This window comes from Hippocampus comes, unplaced genomic scaffold (assembly GCF_001891065.2).
Source record: "Hippocampus comes isolate QL1 unplaced genomic scaffold, H_comes_QL1_v1.1 scaffold7, whole genome shotgun sequence".
Classification (NCBI taxonomy): Eukaryota; Metazoa; Chordata; class Actinopteri; order Syngnathiformes; family Syngnathidae; genus Hippocampus; species Hippocampus comes.
Genome location: NW_017842060.1, coordinates 6450623 through 6471802, shown reverse-complemented (window position 1 = coordinate 6471802; position 21180 = coordinate 6450623). Strand labels below are relative to the sequence as shown.

The 21180-nt window shown below is 41.2% G+C and overlaps 1 protein-coding gene across 3 annotated transcripts; it reads right to left on the bottom strand.

Annotated features, from left to right (window-relative positions):
- Positions 1-1122: 1122 nt before the first annotated feature.
- On the bottom strand, positions 1123-21174 carry rnf24 (ring finger protein 24). 3 transcript variants are annotated; one of them, XM_019862032.1, is made up of 7 exons: positions 20905-21174; positions 20744-20801; positions 10741-10890; positions 6888-6930; positions 5571-5612; positions 4327-4406; positions 1123-2903 (listed from the first exon to the last, which is right to left on the bottom strand). In XM_019862032.1, the coding sequence occupies exons 3-7, from the start codon at positions 10881-10883 to the stop codon at positions 2762-2764; spliced, it is 450 nt and encodes a 149-aa protein (XP_019717591.1). In that variant the 5' UTR covers positions 10884-10890; positions 20744-20801; positions 20905-21174; the 3' UTR covers positions 1123-2761. The 3 variants fall into 3 exon arrangements, with proteins under 3 accessions (XP_019717591.1, XP_019717590.1, XP_019717589.1); XM_019862031.1 differs by lacking the exons at positions 20744-20801; positions 20905-21174 and adding an exon at positions 14979-15552 and having other exon boundaries at positions 1123-2557; positions 2740-2903; XM_019862030.1 differs by lacking the exons at positions 20744-20801; positions 20905-21174 and adding an exon at positions 14979-15551.
- Positions 21175-21180: the final 6 nt, after the last annotated feature.

The window sequence follows — 21180 nt, the reverse complement described above, 5'->3', positions numbered from 1 at the left end:
GGCTAATGTTGAGAAGAACTTGTTCCCAAGTTTTGTAGATGTGCACCAAAAAAAGTTGTGTCCATATAATATGGCACCTTGTGTGTGTGTGTGATATAAAAAACCATGCATTCTAAAGTATGGAAGCGTGTTGTGTAACTTTGACATTGTGTTGTTAAAGGCACAATCAGTAATTTTCCCAAAACAGTTCAGAGACACTTACACCTCAAATTAGCCATATTGCCCAATTAGAGTGGTTGCTTGAGATCTGAGTCAAATCATCAGCATACGCATTTGAACCTGTACCAGCCTCCCCACTAAAAAGAAAACAACCCTAAAAAAAAGCAGTTATGAGGTGTTTCAGAATCTGTTTTCTAATCCGCTTATCCTCACAAGTGGCGCGAGGATAAAGAATATCCAATACCTGTGAATCTTATTTTGTCGGTGTGCATATATGTTGCTGCACCATTTGTGTTCAAATATCACACTGCAACAGTGATGCAATTTGTGAGGCCGTTCAAGGCATCTCCCATTATGTATTAGCATTAAGCTAGCAAACATTAGGCTAAAGTCATGCCGTTGTTTCAAAGACAAAACATACAATTCTCTCTGTTTTGTGTTTAGTTTGACTGTAAAATTGAACTGGGTGGAGCAATAAAAAGCTCAAAGACACTTTTTTTATTCAATTCCATCCCATCTACCAAACGGGTGCTTGATGTGACCTGAGTTCACAGCCACCATACAATGCTCCCATTTCGACTTTTTGCTCGCAAGTCAAAGCACAAAATTGGCTAAACGGCAGCTCGTATCTTGAAAAACTTACAAGTCGGGTCACTCAGATCTCAAGGCACTAATTTACTTTTGAAAATAAAAAAGCCATTTGTGGCATTTTTTTAATTGACATTTGAATGGAAATTCTGCTTCATTTTTCTATAAACATCTATTATCTTATATCGTTCAAAAAAGTATTTCTGCACAGGTTATTTTTGAAAACAATTTGTAGACAGTCAAATACTTAAAGCAAGTTTGTATGTTATTTGTTCTGGGTATAGACATGGTCCAATGGAACTCCAGATTTTTTATTTCTTCAACTTTTATTGCATTTCACCTTTTGGGATGTTACTGGTTGTGCCTTTAGGTGTTGTTTTTTTTTTGTTGTTGTTTTTTGTTGTTTGCTGCTCTCGAAAACGATCAGCACTTTTAGCGAGTGGAGCTCACAACCAGGGACACAAAAAGCAGGGCTCAGTGGTCCATCCAAAACAAAAAGGTAGAGAAAGAGAGTGAGAAGCGAAAGCTCGAGAAAGATTCATCCCGCTTGTGAATGTGTGTGCGCGCCTCAGTGTGTGTCCTCAGTGTGTGTCTGCATATGAATGGAAATGCTGCTTCATTACATCCAGTGAGCGCTGGCTCTAGCAGGGGGGCAACTCCCTCTCAACCATAAATACACACGAAAAGTCAAAACTTGAGATGCATTTTTAGTGCTGCTTTAACACGTTTCGTGAACGAATAACAACAAGTGGCATTCATGCTCATAAAGTGTTTGTTTTTTTTTTTGAAAGCCCCGATACTTTATAATACTGCTTTAAAATATTCACACTACGTTGAGTTGTGTTTCTACATTTAAGGACTTTGTTGCGGTTTTCTTCATTTTCTTCAAAAACAGTGTATCGTATTCAGATATTATTACCCTACAAAAGTCGTGAAATCAAAACGTACCATATTTCCTCAAATAATGACCTTCACTCTGATTGACACCACTCTCTAATTAATGAATGACGAAAGAAACGCCACATCTCAAACCAGTACTGCACTGCTTACTCGGCTCAATGTTTATGTAATTGCCTCAATCATGGTTCTCAGAATCTGTGAACAATAATTTGGGAAGATGATGTAACAGACTCATACGAATAAGTCTTACGAATAAAGGTCTTACCGCTAATTGGCGCCCAGTACTCTCTGCAGTATAGTAAATTAGTGCGGCCACCTTCACCGTACAGCCGCTATATGAGGAGACATGGTCATTTATTTAGTGAAATCCTTATTGACTTGCAGAATACAAACCATCAAAACAGTTGCATAATAATAATAATGACTAAAAAGACGGGCACTTCAGATAAAGTTTGGCATGTGTAACTCATTCATTTAAAATGAATGGACTGTGTGTGTGAAGTCATGAAAATATCTGACTATTTCCAAACGTTTCCCAAAAGTATTTTTGGGTCCCTTTGGGAATTATGTTTTGGGTCAAAGTTTACTGACGACAAAATGAAAACTTGTGAGGCGATATGCTGAACATGGAAGTAATGGTCAAAAATCAGATATAAAACATACCCTTGCTACGACAATGGCAAGCAATTAGGTTTTAACTTCTTGTAAAGTGCTTGTTAAATTAAAAAAAAAACAAAAAACAAAAAAGAAAGAAGAGTATTTTGTGTATTGTAGATCTTGGCTGCTGTGTTTGTTGTCATCCTGGTGTCCACAGAAAAAAAGCGCGTTAGTTAAGAACCATATCAACGTTCTTTCCGTGTCCATGAAGAAAGAAAAATGGTTAATCCAGCCGATGATCAATCCAAGCGAGTTGAAGAAAAAAACTTTTTATGAGTCCCTGTGAAGATAATGTACTGTATGGTCTTTTTCACCCGGCGGGTCCGCAGAGCCACAACAAATTGGACCTGTACAGCTGACTATTTGACTGATGTGTACATACACAAATATATATATATTTTTTTGTATGTATGTATGTATGTTTTTTAGTGTCACCATTTTGTTGGCTTCAGGTTCACTAGACCAGGTTCTCGACACCGGGCAGAGGCTGCTGGATGGGCACGGGAGCTTCCGTGGTGCCGGCCTGCTGGGCAAGCTGTAAAACGGGCATGTTGCACAGCGGGCACACTTTCCTCACTTCCAGCCACTTGATGAGGCATCTGGCAAATAGGGAGAGGAGGTCATGAAGACTTGGTCTACTAACTGTAGGGATCAACGAGAGGAAGGTACAAAGCCAGCACGATCCGAAAACACCTGATTGGGTGCACAGGACATTTCCAGTCCTTGGTGACCCATTGCAGCCTATCACGGGTGACTTTGAGGACTTTGAGAGGCGGGTTACATTGCGGACTGGTCACCAGTCAATCAAATATAGACAAAATATTCATTTACATGAAGGCTAAGCGATTATGGAAAATAAACTAATTGCGTTTTTTTTTTTTTTTTGCCGCTCATATTGCGATTAGTTTTTCAAGGAAGGTCGTCCTCTTCCCATGTATTTTTAATTTATTTTTTTAACAAATGCCAGCAAGACATTCATCTATTTTACAAGAACCAATTTCAGAATCATCATACAGGAATAAAATAATTGCAGATGAACTGTGAATTAATATGAAAGACACTTTTCCACCGCACAAAATGTTATTAGCCAAATTATGTTTTGTTTTGGTTTGTTATCAGATTTCTATAAATAGTCTTTGCAAATGGCAATTATTTCTTTTATTTAAGTCATCAACTGTTCAAGAATAATTTGATTGTTTTGAGACAAACCTCCCAATGATAACAGCATATTTTTTTTCAAATAAAAACAAATCAGGTGCACCGTTTTATTATGTGCAGTAGTGTCTCAAGATACTTCACAGGTTGGAAACAACTGAAAATAGTCCTTTGTTGAATTTGGAGCATTCTGAGGTGATATTTGCTGAAACGCCATTTCAATCCATAACAACCAAACAGGTCAAGTTACATTTTAACGCGGCATGTCTTGTTTAATTAGCGGCCTCGCAAGTCTTGCCTCCAATGAACTTGGGAGTTTTTGCAGATTCTCTGATTGAGTTTCTTTGTATGATGTCAGGAATAACTTCCCTGAGCTGCTGTTTGGACACACTTGTTGAGTTCAGTCTCAATAGATTTGCTAGCTCTCTGAGGCCACTTTTGAGGCATACACTCACCCACGCACGCACACACGCTTATAGTAAGTGGCGGTCATTCTGGAAGCAAGTGAGGAGAAACTACGCCGGGGTGGGGGGGTGTCATGCTGATATAAACAACTCAGTTGAAAGGGCGCAGGCTGTGTGTATGTGGGGCAAAGTTAGCTCGGTCAAGTGGTCATGGACTCTGCAGAGTTCCCTTACACATTTATCTGTGAAAGTTACAATTTGTAGGAGGAACTACCGGAACCATTCACTTGTTTATTCCAAGCTAGTATAAGATGCATGGGTTATTATTTATTTTATTTTTTTTTTTTTATGAGGCAGATGACTCATTTTTGGGGCTATTTTAACTTAATCCCAAAACCGGATAGATCCATGTGTACTTTCCTGTGTGTGTCCGCATGAAAAATCAACAAAGCGTTGCACTTACTTCCGATGAAACGCATGTTTGCACGGACAAATCCCCAGCTCGTCTTTCTGCTTGAACTCCTCCAAGCAAACCGCGCACATCTGCAAGACACCAAGAGAGGAGACTTTATTTGTTTTTATTTTTATTTATTTAGTTATTTTTAGACAGAATTTCTTTTCCAGCGGACATCAAACAGCTTTGCACTCTCCTGTTTGGCAGGATGAAATCATAAGATGAAGTAGGGGCGGTACTTTTCGGCATTTTGTGCGGATAATGACATTGTTTAAAAGCGCGTTCGTGTAAACAGAATCCCTTGGGTCACCATTCCCGAAACGATCAAAACAAAATATGTGGGACCAAAAAAAGTAGGTAGTGCTTGTAACATCACATGACAATGTCAGATGCCTTTTTTTCTATTTGCAATAACACAAACAAGAAACTCCTGACGCTTGTTGTGACACAACGAGCCATCAAATATGTCTCCATAATGCCCAGGGCCAGATGAACAAGAAATGCTTCGAGTGAGAGCACTCTTGGCTGCATTCAACATGTTATTTCCAAAATGAGTGACCCTTATTCTAAATAAATAGACTCCCTTTTGCCAGTTAGGAAAAAAAAAATGGGTAGTAAGTCTCATGATGTCAGTTCATAAATAAAGGCCTCCGCCTATCTACAACGGAGTAAATAAACTTGCGGAAATATGGTAAGTAAAACAATGCGAATATTGTTTTGACAGGTCATGGTTTGACAGTTATGGTCAGCAGAGCACTACAGGGAAGATGCCCTTGGATGATATTCATGAATAACTAAGTTGGCACAACAGAACAATTGACTCTTGTGATCTACATCGGCAACTTTGCTCACAGCACAAAGTTGTTTTTGGGGGACTGCGGTGTTGTGCATTTCAAAGGCCCCTTTGTGCTTCAGGGCACAGATTCTTTTTTTAAATTATGATTTTTATCTTAGCCCTTTTCATGATAAATCGTTTTCCTTAAATTAAAGCGCACCCTATTTTGTATGAAGTAGTTGCTACTAACCTGTATTAAAACATTGCCCTCTTAAAATGATGTGCAACGGCTTCTCTGTTAAAAAGCATCAAAGATATTCCGTGCGTGGTGAAATGGTGACATGACAGGATGTTTTGACGACAAGCTAACTTCTTGGTAGTCCGTTGTGAAAAATAAAAAAAACAAAAACAAAACATTTTGACAGCAAAGACAGTATCTTCAAGTGATTGAAGATGATGAAGAAAGGCGAGAACTGACCTCATGCAAATTTAACTCTTTCACCTTTTCCTTCTGAATGACCTTGAAAGGAATATCAGAGAAAGAAAAGCATTAGTCACGCTAGCATTGTATAAAAAGCAAGTTATTTATTCAAGGCTATAGCGAGGGGACAAATATGTGTTTTATATTCATAATTGCTCCAACTCAAGGTAAGCTTTACCTTGGCCAAGCAAGAGATGTTGTATTTAGGGCTGTCCCTGATTCATCTTTGTAGAATTGATTATACAACTGAATATTCCAATGATTGCCGTATTTTCCGCACGATAAGGCGCACCTAAAAGCATTCGGTTTTCTCAAAAGCCGACGGTGCGCCTGATAATATATCCATCCATCCATCCATTTTCCGAACCGCTTAATCCTCACTAGGGTTGCGGGGGGAGCTGGAGCCTATCCCAGCTGTCTTTGGGCAGTAGGCGGGGGACACCCTGAATCGGTCGCCAGCCAATCGCAGGGCAAGATTTATATATATATATATATATATATATATACACACACACACATATATATATATGGATCAATATTCTGCTTGCTTTGACGTAGTATTTTAAATGCTCTGTAAAGTGCTTTGTTACAGTTGCAGCCGCTTGTTACAGCTTTAGATAAATAAAGCTGTACTGTATTGTATTGTATTCCCTTTAGTGTAGCTCCATCTAGTGGATGCAGAAGACAACTGCAGCCACTATTGTGGCTTCTATACTATGGGCCTTACAATGCTGTGCACCCTACATATGAAAACAGTTTTAAAATAGGCCATTCATTGAAGGTGCATCTTATACTCCGAAGTGCCTTATAGTGTGGAAAATACGGTACCCACCCAAGCGTGGTTCCAGGTATAGCAAATATATGGAGTTTTATCATGATTAATTATAGTTTCAAGACAGAAACCTTTGTTGTTGACCCAGCTAAGTTAGCCGATCAACCTTAATAGCTCACGAAAACAGATGTGGAAGTGGATCTACCAATTATGTGCAAAACGCGCTTAATTGCCACACAGTTCATTTGGTGCAGCGTTCTGCGACCATCTTGTAATTACAGCGGTCTCTGCCATTTTTACACTTGTCGCCAACAGCGCAATCTGTTTCAGTGAGTAAACACAGCATTTATCGCATGCTATTTGGGATCTTAGAAAATCAGAGCCTCTCTTTTGGCTTTCGCACTGAAAGCTGAAAGCCGTCGACTGCCTCGTTCTTGTCAGAGCACATGCTGATGAATGCAGAAGCACCCCCCCGCCCCCGTAACAAATACAATATTGCCAGACAGCTGTGTGTACTGTTTTCAGATGACCGCAATTCTTACTTGTTTGTATGCATAGAGCTCTTTGTGCGCCTGGTGCCGTAACCTGGGTAGACGTAAAGACAAAACATCTTTCCGATTAGCAAGTTACCTCCACATTCACCACATCATTACTACACAGATCATTCAGAGATCCTTGGGCGGGTGGGGGGGAACAGAAAAAAACAAACAAACATACTTGTCAAATACTTGCCTCATGACACTAATTATAAATATGCTACGGAGATATCAGATGATAGCGAGATGTAAAAGGTGCTACATTTTGCATGAGATCACACGACTATGAGAGGGCATTTGAGGAGGTTTCTTGTGTTGGCTTCGTCCTACTTGACTGCCTTTGCGGTCATGAGACTCATCACTGAATCATTGGCGCTGGATTAACCAATTACAGGTTAAGTCAAACCCTAACTACTGCTCTCTGAGATCTGAAAATGCATTCAAAGCAGTTGTGTGTATGATTTTATTTCTGACGCGTACAAATAGCTTTTACAAAAAAAAAAAAAAAAAATTGGAACTGATACAAATGTTAAGGGGCAGAACCCAGTTTTGCTTGGACCTCTCCGTGTAGCTCTTCGTAAACATTGCCAAAATGAAATCACCTGAGTGAGGAGAGAACAGGCATAGCACTTAAAAGGAGCGGCTAGGCTACGAGAGCGGCAACAAACATGGAGGACAAGGGGGAAGGATGAGCGAGAGAAACAAGAGATATTCATAGGTTTGTAAGATTTACCTCCATTACAAGTAACCTTAACCTCTCGCAGCAGAGTGAGAGGGATCTGTAAAACAAGCAGCACAGTCTAGGAGAGAAACTGACATTTTTAAAATTAATTAATTCAAAAAAAAAAAACAAAAAAAACAAAAAAAAACGAAGTCAGCAGGTAAAGATGCAGAGACTCCCAAGAGTCGAAGACGGGGGTGGAAGCTGACATTCCCACTAGATGCACATTTTATAATTAGACTTCCAAAGGTATCACAGGTCTATTTTCAACAAGCAGCAGAGATGTGTTTAATTCAGTTTTTTTTTTCCACCGACCAAAACGACTGATAAATTAGGCTTTTAAAAATATATAAATATTCCCCTTTCCGTTGGTACTGTATGTTTGTCATAGTTGTTCCAATTAACAGAGTGCAATTAGACAGATTCTACTGATTGGAGTGAATTATCTCTTCATGGGAAGACTACAAATTGTAAATGATGTGTTGTCTTTTGACAAGGAAAGAACAACATGCAAATGCTGAATGGACACTGTTGAAGTGTATTCATGATGTCACGTTTTTGTTGAATATACTGTTATGTTGCACTATCATGCTATTTATGATTTTCAATTCCATTCATGGTGGCAGAACTGAACAGTCCTGTTTGGTAAAGTCTGTTTGGTAAAGGCTGGCTGGCTGGTCCCCCCCCCCCCTCCTCTCTCTTTTAATTTGTGTTTGAAGACACCTGCTTAGTGTGACCGTGATGTAATCCAAGCAAAATGTGCATATTAATTAAAAATAGAACATCTTGGTCTGGCTGTTTCAACAAATTGCAGGATGTGGTGAGAATACGAGATAACCAAGAGCAGTATTGCATTCAGTTACAAAACCTTGCTGGCTGGCGCACACTTGGACTTGTTTGAGCTTAATTCTGGGGGGGAGAAGAACTATAGTTGTTAAATCTACAAACGACCACTGATAGAAAGTGGAGTATGGATGTGGCCACAGTATCAGCCACAAAAGATGCTGTAATGCTAGAAATGACATAAAAAATGTTTAGTGCACCTAGACAGGGATGCTAACTTTGGGAGACTGCATCTTTAGATGCTTTGAAATGAGCAAAAATGCTATTTTTTTTTTCCTTTGAAAATGTCTACTTTTTTTTTGGGGGGGGGGGATAAAATCATGGTACTGCATCAAAGTCACATGGTATACTCTTTGCGGTTGAATTAGAATAGTCTATGGCAGCGGGCCACACTGATATATTCCAAGGTGTGTTTGAGTGTGTGTGGGTGGGTGTGTATTATACACACCCACCCACACACACACACACACACACACACACACACACACACACACACACACACACACAATTTTGTTTGTGGAGCTTATATTGCACATACGTACACATTATCACCCGAGTGAATTTTCATCGGCACCTCCACAACATCCCACACACACTTTTTTTTTTTTTTTTTTTTTACTGGACCGCCCCCAAGAAACTAACACACTGGGGCATAAATGGGAAGACACCACACTTAAGAAATTTAGAAATGAAGAAGTCTTGAGAAAACATTGACTGATTCAACCTTTGCGGACATACAATGGTACCTTGTGTAATCTGGGAGTACCTGCTTTTGCCGATGGCAAAGCACCACTAGCGAGATGCGTCACGTCAAACAGAGTAGGTACTAAGTAGGGCAAACGTGGCAATAGGTAAAGCAGGATTAAGACGAGATCCTTTGACGCAAAGTGCCATGATTATCAGAATGCAGACAATAGGTTTTGATGGTTATATTTTAGTATCACTTTGAATTCAGATTCACACCTTATCACGATTGAAAAAAAAAAATTCTCCAAACTGTGCTGTTGAAATGATTTACACCTACAAACACAATGAATACAACAACTTTTTTTTTTTTTTTAAATGACCAAAATCTTACAGTTGACACATGACTCCAAGTGTATTTGCAGCACGGTTGCTGCTCTGGCTAACATTGTTCTTGATCTAATATTGTCCTGAGATTGAATAAAGTTATTAGGCATGTTTAGGATTTCATATCAATTAGTTATGTACAAAGTTGTACTACACACTTTTCGATTTAACTTAAAAGGCCAGTAAAATCTGGACTACACTGGATCCCTCCAAGAAAAACTAACAATGCTGTGTCATATGTCGCAATATTTGTGGAGGTGGTCGGCCTTGCGGTTGCCTAGGTTGACTGTTTTGCAACATTTGTTTAGCTATAAATACATTTCAAGTTCTATTCCCGTCGAAAGGCGCACATGCACTCCGTGTAAAAACTGCCGCATCTTAATTTTCTTTCCGGGGCAACTCGAGTTAACTGTGTTTGGCCATTTGACACACCGGGCAGAATGAGGGTGTTTTCTATTACACGCCCCCGGCGCACCTGACAATTTGGTGACAGAAAGTCGACGAGACCTTAGACCAGCTAAAAGCAAGTCTAATTTGGGACACAGATGTCACATGATTTTGTTGGATTTGATCGAAGCTCAGGCAGACAATTTCTGTGCGTATGGTCGATGTCACCGTATTATTGTCATTGGATTTGATCGAAGCTCAGGCAGACAATTTCTGTGCTCCGCTGATACGTATGGTCGATGTCACCGTATTATTGTCATCGCCTTGAATATATTTTTAAAAGCACCCCCCTGACCATGGCACAACTATAGGTGGGGTGTGTTCGATTGGGATTGGAAGGCAGTCTCAAGTCACCACTTTACAGTGGCCACCTTTCCATCATCCGCAAGTGGAGATCTTGTAGTTCTTATAAACGTACTTTGCGCCCGCTGTTCTCCTGCAATAGCGAGTTCCGTTATGTCGACTGCGTGCCTCTCCTGAGGCGAATTTAAAGAGAATGAGAGGATCCACTTCAACTGGCTGGGAATCAAGTCAGCTGTGTACACACCCACAATGGCGCAAATACCCATGTCTACATGCACGCGTCCGTGAAATTACCTTAAGAAAGTAATCTCCGCTCATGCGCATAGTTAAACCATGCTTTGAGTCAGACTTGCGCAAAATATGAAAATAGGGTTTTTAAATGTATTCCATTGTGCATTGGAATGAGGCCATGTAGCGTACAGTCCACAATGTCCAGTTAAACTGATCAAGCTAAAAAGGTGTAATAGTGCTTACCTTATTAAGTAGCAGCAGAAGAGGAGGCTGAGGATGAAGACAAAGATGGCTGTCCCAAACACAACAATGTAAATATTAAGAGGCAGGTTCTGGAACCCTATATTTGGCATCCTGAAACTGTAGTGTGAAGAATCGGAGCTCATGGATGTTCTGGAAAGCAAGAGAGACCACGATCAGACACCTTATCATGCACGCTGTGTACACGCAGACCAACACATCAAAAGTCATGAAAAAAGAAGTGAAACGAAAAGGTCACTGAAGTGAGTTCTACTTTCAAAATGACTGGACTCACTTCTTAGCACGGTGTGTTTCTTACTCTAAGTCAGTGGTGTCAAACATACGGCCCGCGGGCCGGAACCGGCCCCCAAGGAGGTTCAATGTGGCCCGCAGGATAATTTAAAAGTGAAAAAAATGCATTAAAGACACAGAATGAATATTTTCAATAAAATGCAATTCATGGATTATCCGCTAGGGGCAGACCGTTTTGATCAGAGTAGAAGACAACATTGTTTTGATCAGAGAAGAAAACAGCAGTCTCAATCTGTTCCTGAGACAGACCCAACACAGCAGACGGTATCAATGCGCCAATGCTTCTTTCTACCAAAACATAGGAAAGACATGATATTTTGGTTATTTATAGCAGAGTATGGTATAATGTTAATGGTCCGGCCCACTTGACATCTACCGAGTCCGTATGTGGCCCACACCGCGGGGGGTGCTGGAGCCTATCCCAGCTGTCTTGCAGGGCACACAGAGAGAAACAACCATCCACCCTCACACTCACACCTAGGGACAATTTAGAGCAGGGGTGTCAAACTCATTTTAGTCGCGGCCAATATGGAGTTACATCTTCCCTCGGAGGGCCATTATGACAGTGAAACCACAAAATTATTACTTACACAACAAATTAATAGATTACTAGTTTTGCAAACCGTCAATTCTAATAGTTTGTTCAATTATTGTTCAAGTGAGTGTAAACAGGAGAACAAAATTATTGCAACGATCTCAACGTGATTTATTACACATGACAATTTGACATTGCGGTACAGATTTTAACAAGTTGACACACATGATTTGCTTTTGCGGGCCACATAAAATGACCTGGCGGGCCAGATTTGGCCCCCGGCCCTTGAGTTTGACACCTGTGATTTAGAGTGTTCAATCAGCCTGCCATGCATGTTTTTGGAATGTGGGAGGAAACCCGAGTACCCGGAGAAAACCCACGCAGGCCCGGGGAGAACATGCAAACTCCTCACAGGGAGGCCAGAGCTGGAATTGAACCTGCACTTGAGGTCGACGCGCTAACCACTGGACCACCGGGCCGCACCACACGGCTAATTGTACATGTCAACAGAAATGGCAGCAAGTGAATAGAATTACACATAATTAAACATAACACAACATGAATAGTAAATCAATGACATACTGGAGGCAAGAATCTTTTATTCAGGGGGTAAACTGATGCTTAGTTTCCCCACACATAAGCTCGAACCAACATAATCCATAAAAGCTGGACACAACAACAAGAGCGGTTGTAGTCAAGGGGCTCTTCCAGAATCTTGGAAAGGGACATGACTGGACATGTCTAAAGGAAGGAGGCACGCAGCCCAGGAATAAATCACCTTTACTCCTTGTGGAAGTGAGGAAAGACACTCCCCATTTGCAAACATCAGAACAGATGGAGGTTTTGTCTGGTTATCGACATGTAATGTGAGACGATTTTTTTCGAGCGATTTCATTTGCACCCAGTGCAATGTACCGCCGACGACGGTTCCATCTGTCCTTCTGGGGGCAACTTCATTATAACCCAAAATAAATACAGTTTTGACACTGGAAACTTAATCTTTGATGTCATTGTTTTTTTGAAAAAAAAATTTGAATCATTGACAGAGAAGAGGTTGGAAAGTTCATGGACTGGTATGGCAACTGGATTTATTTTGACAAGAGACCAGAAAATACAATACTTGCTCAGAATGCGTGTGTATGCTTCAGGATGTTCTGCACTGACCAATGCCAATAACCCAAAATGTAGAAACTCCAGACTTAAAGACGTTCACCGACACCACAGTGGCGAAAGTAGACTGGGAAATGTAAACACAGGAAGGCACAGTGACGTTCTCGAGATGGACTACTGTGACTCTACTCAAATTACTGGGATGGGAATCCTTTCTAAAATCAGGAGTCAAAGCCGTTCCTAGAAAACCAGGTCAGTCTGATCAGAGGGCAAAACAGGAGAATAGTGCCCAAAGTTAAAACTGAAATGGTGCAAAGGAGAATTTTTATTTTTTTTTTTTTGGAGTCCGAGACCACAGAATGGCCTGGTGCCAACCTTCGAAAAAATTTGACAGCGCTATCAAATTGTGTTTCCTTCACGTAGAAGGACAGGTTGTAAAAATCGATACGAGAGATAATTGATTTTATGCTTGAACGTCAGGATGATATCGAGTCAAGAGAAGAGAGGAGCTTGCAAGGGCCTTGTCAGGGGATTCATCTTTTGACTTCTCTGCCCGGGCTTTGCCACATTTATAGACTCCATGACAGACATAACACCTGTTTCACTTTTCTGAACAAAGCCCCCCCCCACTTATCTACACACAGTCAATGGCAGCTCAATTTTCTTGTGAGTTCAAACAGCACCAGGGAGACACGTATTGTGTCTGAAAGAAAGAACACAAAAAGAGTATTAACCAAGCTACATTTTGCAGTTCCGTGTTTGCCCTTGACACTCCGTTACTCCATCCAGAGTCGGCTAATTGTTCATTTTTCTGTGATAATAGAATAGGCCAAAGAGAAAAATATCATTCCTGGCAGGGGTGATCTAGAGATCGTGGGTTGATGCCTTTACTAAGATATGAACATGATTGTGCATTGTACTGTCAATCACAGTGTTAGGGAAAGTGAAAGAAGTCGGGTCCAAAATGTCTCACGTGCTATTGGGTCACTAGGGCAGTGATCATACTTCAAAAAGTGGTCATACATCTTCGCTGGTATGCTTGTCATTGCCGGCTCAGCGCCAGTAAAAGAACGCCGTAGGGGGTTTACATTATGAAGATGCAACTTGACCCGTGGAGCAGTATCGGTTTCGGGCATCATCTGGATGTAGACATCCAACCCTTGCTGTAAGCAAACGGAATGCTTTCAGGTGTCAATTCCATCGTAAAAAAATGACACCTAATCTCCACTGAACGTTATTTCCACATACAGGAGAGGGGTTGCAAATATGAATCCTTTAAAATGGAATAAAAAGCTAAAATGCTCCACTGAGATGTAATGTTTCCTTGGTGAGAATACGAAGCTTTCACAGCACATTTGTTTTGCTCGGGGTCCAATTGGAAGATTGGGGCAGGGCTGATTAAGGAGGCGGATGACGGCTGCGGGAAACTGAGTTAACTGGTCAAACAAGGCGAAGACAAACAAACACGAGAACAAGAGATAAACACTGCACAGACGGAGCTCGGTTGAACGGCAGATTTAAATTCCTAAAAGTACTTTCGGTATGACCGCAGCACTTCTGCAATGTTCCGCAAGTTGCATCTGACCACGAATTAACCCGCATGTTATCCTTTTACTCCCTGAACAAAGCAATCACCATGAAGCTTGACGTGACAGTATCCGTATGTCTCGTGGCTGGAAAACGCTTCTTCTCGTGGTTTGTAGCCGCTATCCTCTTCCCCGTGATTTCTACCACCTTGTGTTTCTCTCGCTCCAAACGTTTGACATTGTTACATAACCACACTTGTGCATCACATTCACTGGCATGAGCAAGTGCAGGCACAAGACGCTTCACACGGTCATCCAACACCCGTACCACTTCTTAAGGTGCCTCTGCCAGGGTTTTATTGTCGTGAAATCCTCCGTCCTTTCCACCACGTGTCTGAAAATAGCGACGCAAGATTGAATCACTGACTGGTATCAAACTTGATAACAATGACAGGATGGAACTCAAGACCCACCCTTTTGTGACTCACCATGTTGCCAAACTGTCAGGATGACAGACAAAGATCCTCAACACAATGAACACAACGACTCGCCAGTCGGAAAACATCTTAAAGGCTCCCCCAAGACTCGAATCATGACCCATTGCTCCAAATTGATCAATCCGAATTTAATGGATGTCACATTATCACGATGGAATGCGGAACTGCACTGTCACGTGGTCTGAATTAGTCATTTTCCAAAACACCAAACATAGATTTGCAGGAATTATCCACCAAAACACAAGTGCTGTTTCCACCTACCTCCACAGCATGAAAATTCAGAAGTAGGAGCTCCAAGGAGAAGTGGAAATTTCCACTCGCAGCCATGAGCGCTATGAGCCATGCAGATCTGAAACCTAATATGCTGAAGGGCCGGACTAAAGACCGGTGCCTCAGAGGCAGAACGAGGAAATATGCAGCAGGTCCCGCTGTTTATTTGACATGTCCGCACTAATAGCGCGAAGTGGCTTTGGGCAGTCCAAAGGCCGATTGCTAACTTCTCATTAAAAACAGATTTCGGTCGCGCGTGGGCCGACTCGTCCTACCTAAATGGCAGTAAAAGTTTTAGGTGTGGATGTTAATTCACAGCAGTGGCAGTAGTTAATTCATTTGCCATGAATCAATTGCACAGAAATGATTGTTGGTTATTTGTGTCATGAAGAACGGAGGCAAAAATGAGGCTCTTCTTGGCTGCGACCAGAAGACGCGCTGCTTTTTCGCTTAGCCAACGAGGTCTGATTTGATACGACATATGCCCTTGCTCATGGGGGGGAAAAATAAAATCGAGCAAATAATATGGCATCACCTTGAAAACGGCATCTTTTCATGGTTGGGTTTTTCGTAAGCTGAAAGTAATCAATAATGCTCCTTTAAAAGCCAAACACACGAACCATCTAGGGCTCCTCGATTATGATAAAAATATTAATCGCGATTATTTTGGTCCTAATTGAAATCACGATTAGTCAATGGCTCTTTTAATGTTTGGGTACAAAACAAGAAAATGTTTCTTAAAAAGTATTACCAATCAAATTCTTTGAAACACTGTAATGATGTAAGTTGCTTTGGGACCAAACAAAATTGATGACAATTGTTATTTTAATACACTTACAAATTGCCATCGAACCGTAACATTTAAGTCAACAATTTCAATAGATCCCACATGTGCAAATTTAGACATTATCAAATGGATACTATCTCGACAATATTACATCTAATTGAATTCCGATGAACCGCACAGCTCTCGAAACAACTTCAGCTCATGAGTGAAAATCCGACGTGCGTAGCAAAAAGAGGCTAGCAAATAGCTGACGAGAACCACCGCTAAAAAAGAAGCGATGACCTTTTCTAAATTTGCGCTTCTGCTCACCCCCCCATCGCCTCTTCTCACAGCAAAGCCCACCATTCCGGCGTGGCCCCTTATAGTAACACAAGATGACACAAACAAGAGGAGCTGACACGCACAGCTGTCTCTCAGCTATTTTTTCTATTTAGTTTTTTTTTTTTTGTGGTGGTGGTCCCCCGGTCTCCACACATATCAAGTTGCTTATCTTGCCTCATCAATTACACAAATAGTTTAATGTTTCACTGCAAACCGTGTGGCTGTTTTAGTCCGCAGTTGGCCTACATTCCCTGAATGTATTGTGGCCTGAATGCAAGGTGAGCGCTCAAAGTCAAATCTGTCCTGTTTCGACATTTCCGTGGTTATCTGCTAGCGAGAAAGGAGGGAATACAAATTTACAAACTTGACCACTTGCGCAACTTTCAACTGTCGTAGTACATTAGTACTTCCAGGGTCGCACTCAGGGCCAATAACGTCATCACTACTAGTGGAGAAACCTAAAAAGGAACCACAGTAAACCGTACAAAAGTGTCAAGATGGGGGGGGGGGGTGATGAGCACACATGCGCGTGACCCTTCCTGTGTACAGCAATTGCAAAAGTAGAGGGAAATTGATTTTAAAATAAACCGTACACGTCAAAGCATGTAGGTAACATATCAAGTATAAGGATAGGCAATACAACTGATTTCCTGAGCTGAGTAATTTGGGATCAAACCATATTGGCCAACAATTACTCAGTGGCGCAACTTTATAGGCGTATGCTGTATCATTTCTGGGCTGACAACTCCAATGCCCGATCCTCTAAAATCCATCGCGTTGCCATATCATTGTGAGAATGACCTTAAACAACAAGCTGGGAAGCACGATGATACAGTCTGTGGGGGCGCTCATATTGTTTAGGACTTATCTATCGTATAGCCCAGGGGTGTCAAATTCATTTCACATTGTGGGCCACATGTGGCCTCAGTCGATGTCAAGTGGGCCGGACCCTTAAAACTATACCATACTTTGCTATAAATAACCAAAGTATCATGTCTTTCTTTTGTTTTGGTCGAAAGAAGCACAAGAACAATAGGAAAATGTTGAAATTGAATCAACATACCTTTCAAAAAACATTTAACAAAATGAGTTGACTCTCTGTTTCATTTGGCTGTCGAAATCTGCTGATAGGTCCGAAATGCTCTCTGGTATTCCCCGTTAGGCTAATATTGGCAAAAGCTTGTCGGTTCTCGGGACATACAAGTACAGCCGCCTTCATCATGCATCGTTTCACAAAGTCACCGTTGGAATATGGCTTTGATGCTAATGCTATTTCGCTAGCAATTAGGTAGCTGGCTTTTACTGCTGTGTTGGGTCTGTCTCAGTGACAGACTGAGACTGCTGTTGTCTCCTTCTCTGAACAAAACAGTGTTCCCTTGGCGGATGATCCATGAATTGCAGCTTATTAAAAATATTCATTCAGTGTCTTTTATCTATTCTTTCGCTTTTAAATTACCCTGCGAGCCTGATAGAACCTCCTTGGGGGCCGGTTCCGGCCCGCGGCCCGTATGTTTGACACCACTGGTAGAGCCAGTGAGAACCACAACCTCGCCGCAATACTGTGGTTTTATTTGGTCTTAGCGAAAATCAATCAAGAACATTAAAGAATGAGCGATGCTATAACATCCTCCCACTGGTGTGATTGCACAAACAGACCTTTTAGTATCAGCGGCACCAAGAAGATGCCTCTCTTATTCCGAATGAAGGGCATGTTTGCGTGAAAAAAAAAAGCCATACGATGTACTGCCTAGAAAGTAGGTGGCGATGTCACTTTGCAAGGAATTCTAACCAGTAGCAAGATTGTTCTTGTCCACTTTGGCGAAGTGCGAGCATGACAACAGCGCTGTGGTTCACAATTGTTATTTTGACACTGAGACATTCAATAAGCACGGAAACAAGTGCATTGTCGTTTATAAAACACTTGACACAATTTTTAAAAAACTATTTGTGTTTTCTTGCTCCAGAAACATTTGGTGCGTCATCGAAAATCCAAAACCACAACTTTTGTTTTTCAGTCTTGAGTTGAGGTCAACAAATGCGAACGCTGGTCAACAGCAAATTTTAATCACAGAGAGCTTAATGTGTCCAAAAATGTATTTTTGATGCAGCTTTATAAAATATCTTTACTTTTTTCCTACCACATCCAATTTTTGATATTTTCTTTCTTTTTTTTAAGTTTGACCTACAAAAGCTTGTGCAATGCGGACTTTACCATGTGTAGTAATTTATCGCCATGACGTTTCAGATAAGAAATTTCCACCTGTTGCTGAACCTAAACCTTACTTCCTAAATATCAAAAAATATATTTTACATTACATACTATTATTATTATGAAAACTTGATCTGCTCGAGAAAACAAAAAACAAGGGCAGATTCAGTATCAGCTCAACAAATTCATCAAGAAAAGTTTAGCATTGTATTGGGAAAATATGCTGTATTCTACTATTTTGAAAATGTAGTCATCGTTTTGAGACCTTGTTTAAGTCAGCAAATTGGAATTTGCTGACCACTTGTCCAACTGTGCCATCTGAAAACTGTGCTGTTTTTATCAATTGCCTCTGGTGCAAAACCGTCTTATCGCTCACTCCTGAAAACAAATGTCAAATATCTAAAAGTATTTGTTCAGTTTAATGTCTTGAAGATCAGTCCAGGGCGCACGACTCTCACCCAAAGTGGGACAGGGTCCAGCTCAACAAGGAAGTGCGACAGAAAATGGGACGATGGATTGATGGTATTATTTACTGAGTGACTCAAAAAAAATTTGCCGTTATTTCCGCAGCACCAGATACTTGACAGGAAACCTCAACATACCAAAGACACATTCGCGGTAGTCTGCTCGAAATGCAACGCGCTCTGACAACAACAGCACCTTACTGAGACACTATGTGGCACCTACATGATTCCTTCTCGCAACTAAACCATTTGACGAAATCACTGCAGAGGTACGAGATAAATGACTTCATTAGTGTTATTGTGACAAGAAACCCAAGTCCCAGTGTCACAATTTCCACTACTCCAAGCTATATTTCATTGTACTGCCAACCGCTGTCTTATTAAAACAATTATATATACCATGTCTGTCATAAAACTGTCATTCATCTGCAGGAACACAGGGTGCAACATTATGCAATAGTAAGTTGATATTGTTGAATTCATGTCTAATGTGCGATGTTACACCCATCAGCAGGTGCGAGATGTTGGGTTACATAATATTGTGTACCCCCTCTGTCCTCACAAGGGACACAAGCTAAAGTGCTAGCTTCTTGTCCACACAAATGCCGAAATGTGTTTGATTACTGTGATTAAAAACAAGAGGAAGTGACACAAACTGGGGCAATAGTCAAGTTCAATTTTTGGCTTGGGGACTGAAGGAAGCCTGGTATAAGCTGACAAAAAAAATCAGGCCACAACTCAATTTATCTGCATAAGCATCCAAAATACACTCACGGGTCGCGATGTCAAGTGCAGTGTCTCAGCAAAATCTTATTTGATTCAATCCAAGTGTGTATTGAGAATTTTATACCAAAAATATGAACTCATGAAATGTAAAAGAAGTACAACAGTTAGTGACGGTGCCTTCTTATGCCACATCAAAAATGCAAGTGGTAATTTTGCGTTTGTGGTGCTTTACGTTGTAAAACGTGTTAGGTTTAATGAAGACTTACAATTATTTGTCTAGATGCTACCTGCAATTGACTTGCAATTAGTCCAGGGTGGTCTGTGTCTCCCACCCAGTCAGCTGGGATCGCCTCCAGCTCACCTCTGACCCCAAATGAGGACAAGCGGTACAAAAATGGATGGATGAAAAAATACACAGTTGAGTAGAGGTTAGCATTTCTGCCTCACCAAAGTTCTGGGTTCAAATTTTGGATCAGGACATCATGTGTGGAGTTTGTATGTCCTCCCCATTCTTGCCTGCATTTTCTTCCACATCCCCAAAGCTTACATGTTAGGTTCAATGAAGACTTTTAAATTGCCCAAGATGTGAAACTCCACATGAAAGTGACCACGTTTCCAACCTCAAACATCATAACTGCGAGGCAGATGTGCTGATAACTAGTCTACATTGCTGCCTTAACACATAGGCTGCCAAAAGCATGCAGAATTGTTAATACAACTACCGTATTATACCCCACCATTTTGTGCAAGTGTACCTAATATTGTGTCCAGCTTGTGTGTGGGTCACTGTGATATGATGATGAAAATGACATTCAGTCACGTCGACAAGAATAGAAAGGAAACTGTTTGACATTTGACCAGGACAATGCACCCGCGGAGGAATGTTACACACAAGGTCGCCTGTCAATTTATGCTGACATCTTTAATTAGCACCCGAGTGTGTGTCAGAATCTTGTCGAAAAGGACGAGAGAGAGCCCCCGGGGCGTAGGCTCGCTTGCTAGCTCAATAAGCCCCTTGTGGTCAGCATCTCACAAAAGCAAACGCGTGGTTACGGTCCACGTCAACAAAAACACTCGAATCAAACACAAAATCATTCGTGGAGATGAATAGGCGAGCGTTTTAATGACGTTTAGTGGCCTCGTTTTAAAGAGCTTGGTAGCATCGCTGCTCGTTGCCAAGTGACGTTAGCTAGCTTGTAGTAATTATGTAAGTGAATGGGGGAACGAGAAGAAACGTCCAATCACTCACCAAGCAGGCACGTCCCAAAACTCGTTGCCGTCTTCTTCTTGTTCAGTGTCTCCGAAGTCTGGAAGTTGGAAAGTGGAACTAAATAAATAATGAAATAAAAATAGAAATCCTTAACTGAAATTGATGTCGCCCGATGCTGCGGCAAGGGGGGACTTCATCACCTACGCCTGTGGTGATGTTGTTGACCGTGACTTAAAAAAAAAATAAAACAGACACGCGCAAACAAAAGAGAGTGTATCTCAATAGCTTGAATCCGACTCTGGAGGCAAAGCTATCGCGAAAAAAGGTGCATAGAATTTGAGGATGCGTTGTTCGATTTGATCAGTCGTCCCCGTTGTGGGAGGGTGCTTCCTTCAAATCCACCACAGGGGGGGAATGCGAGACGAGCAGCACGGTCCGCACGTAAACTTGTGTTTGTTGTTCTTTTTTTTTTTTTT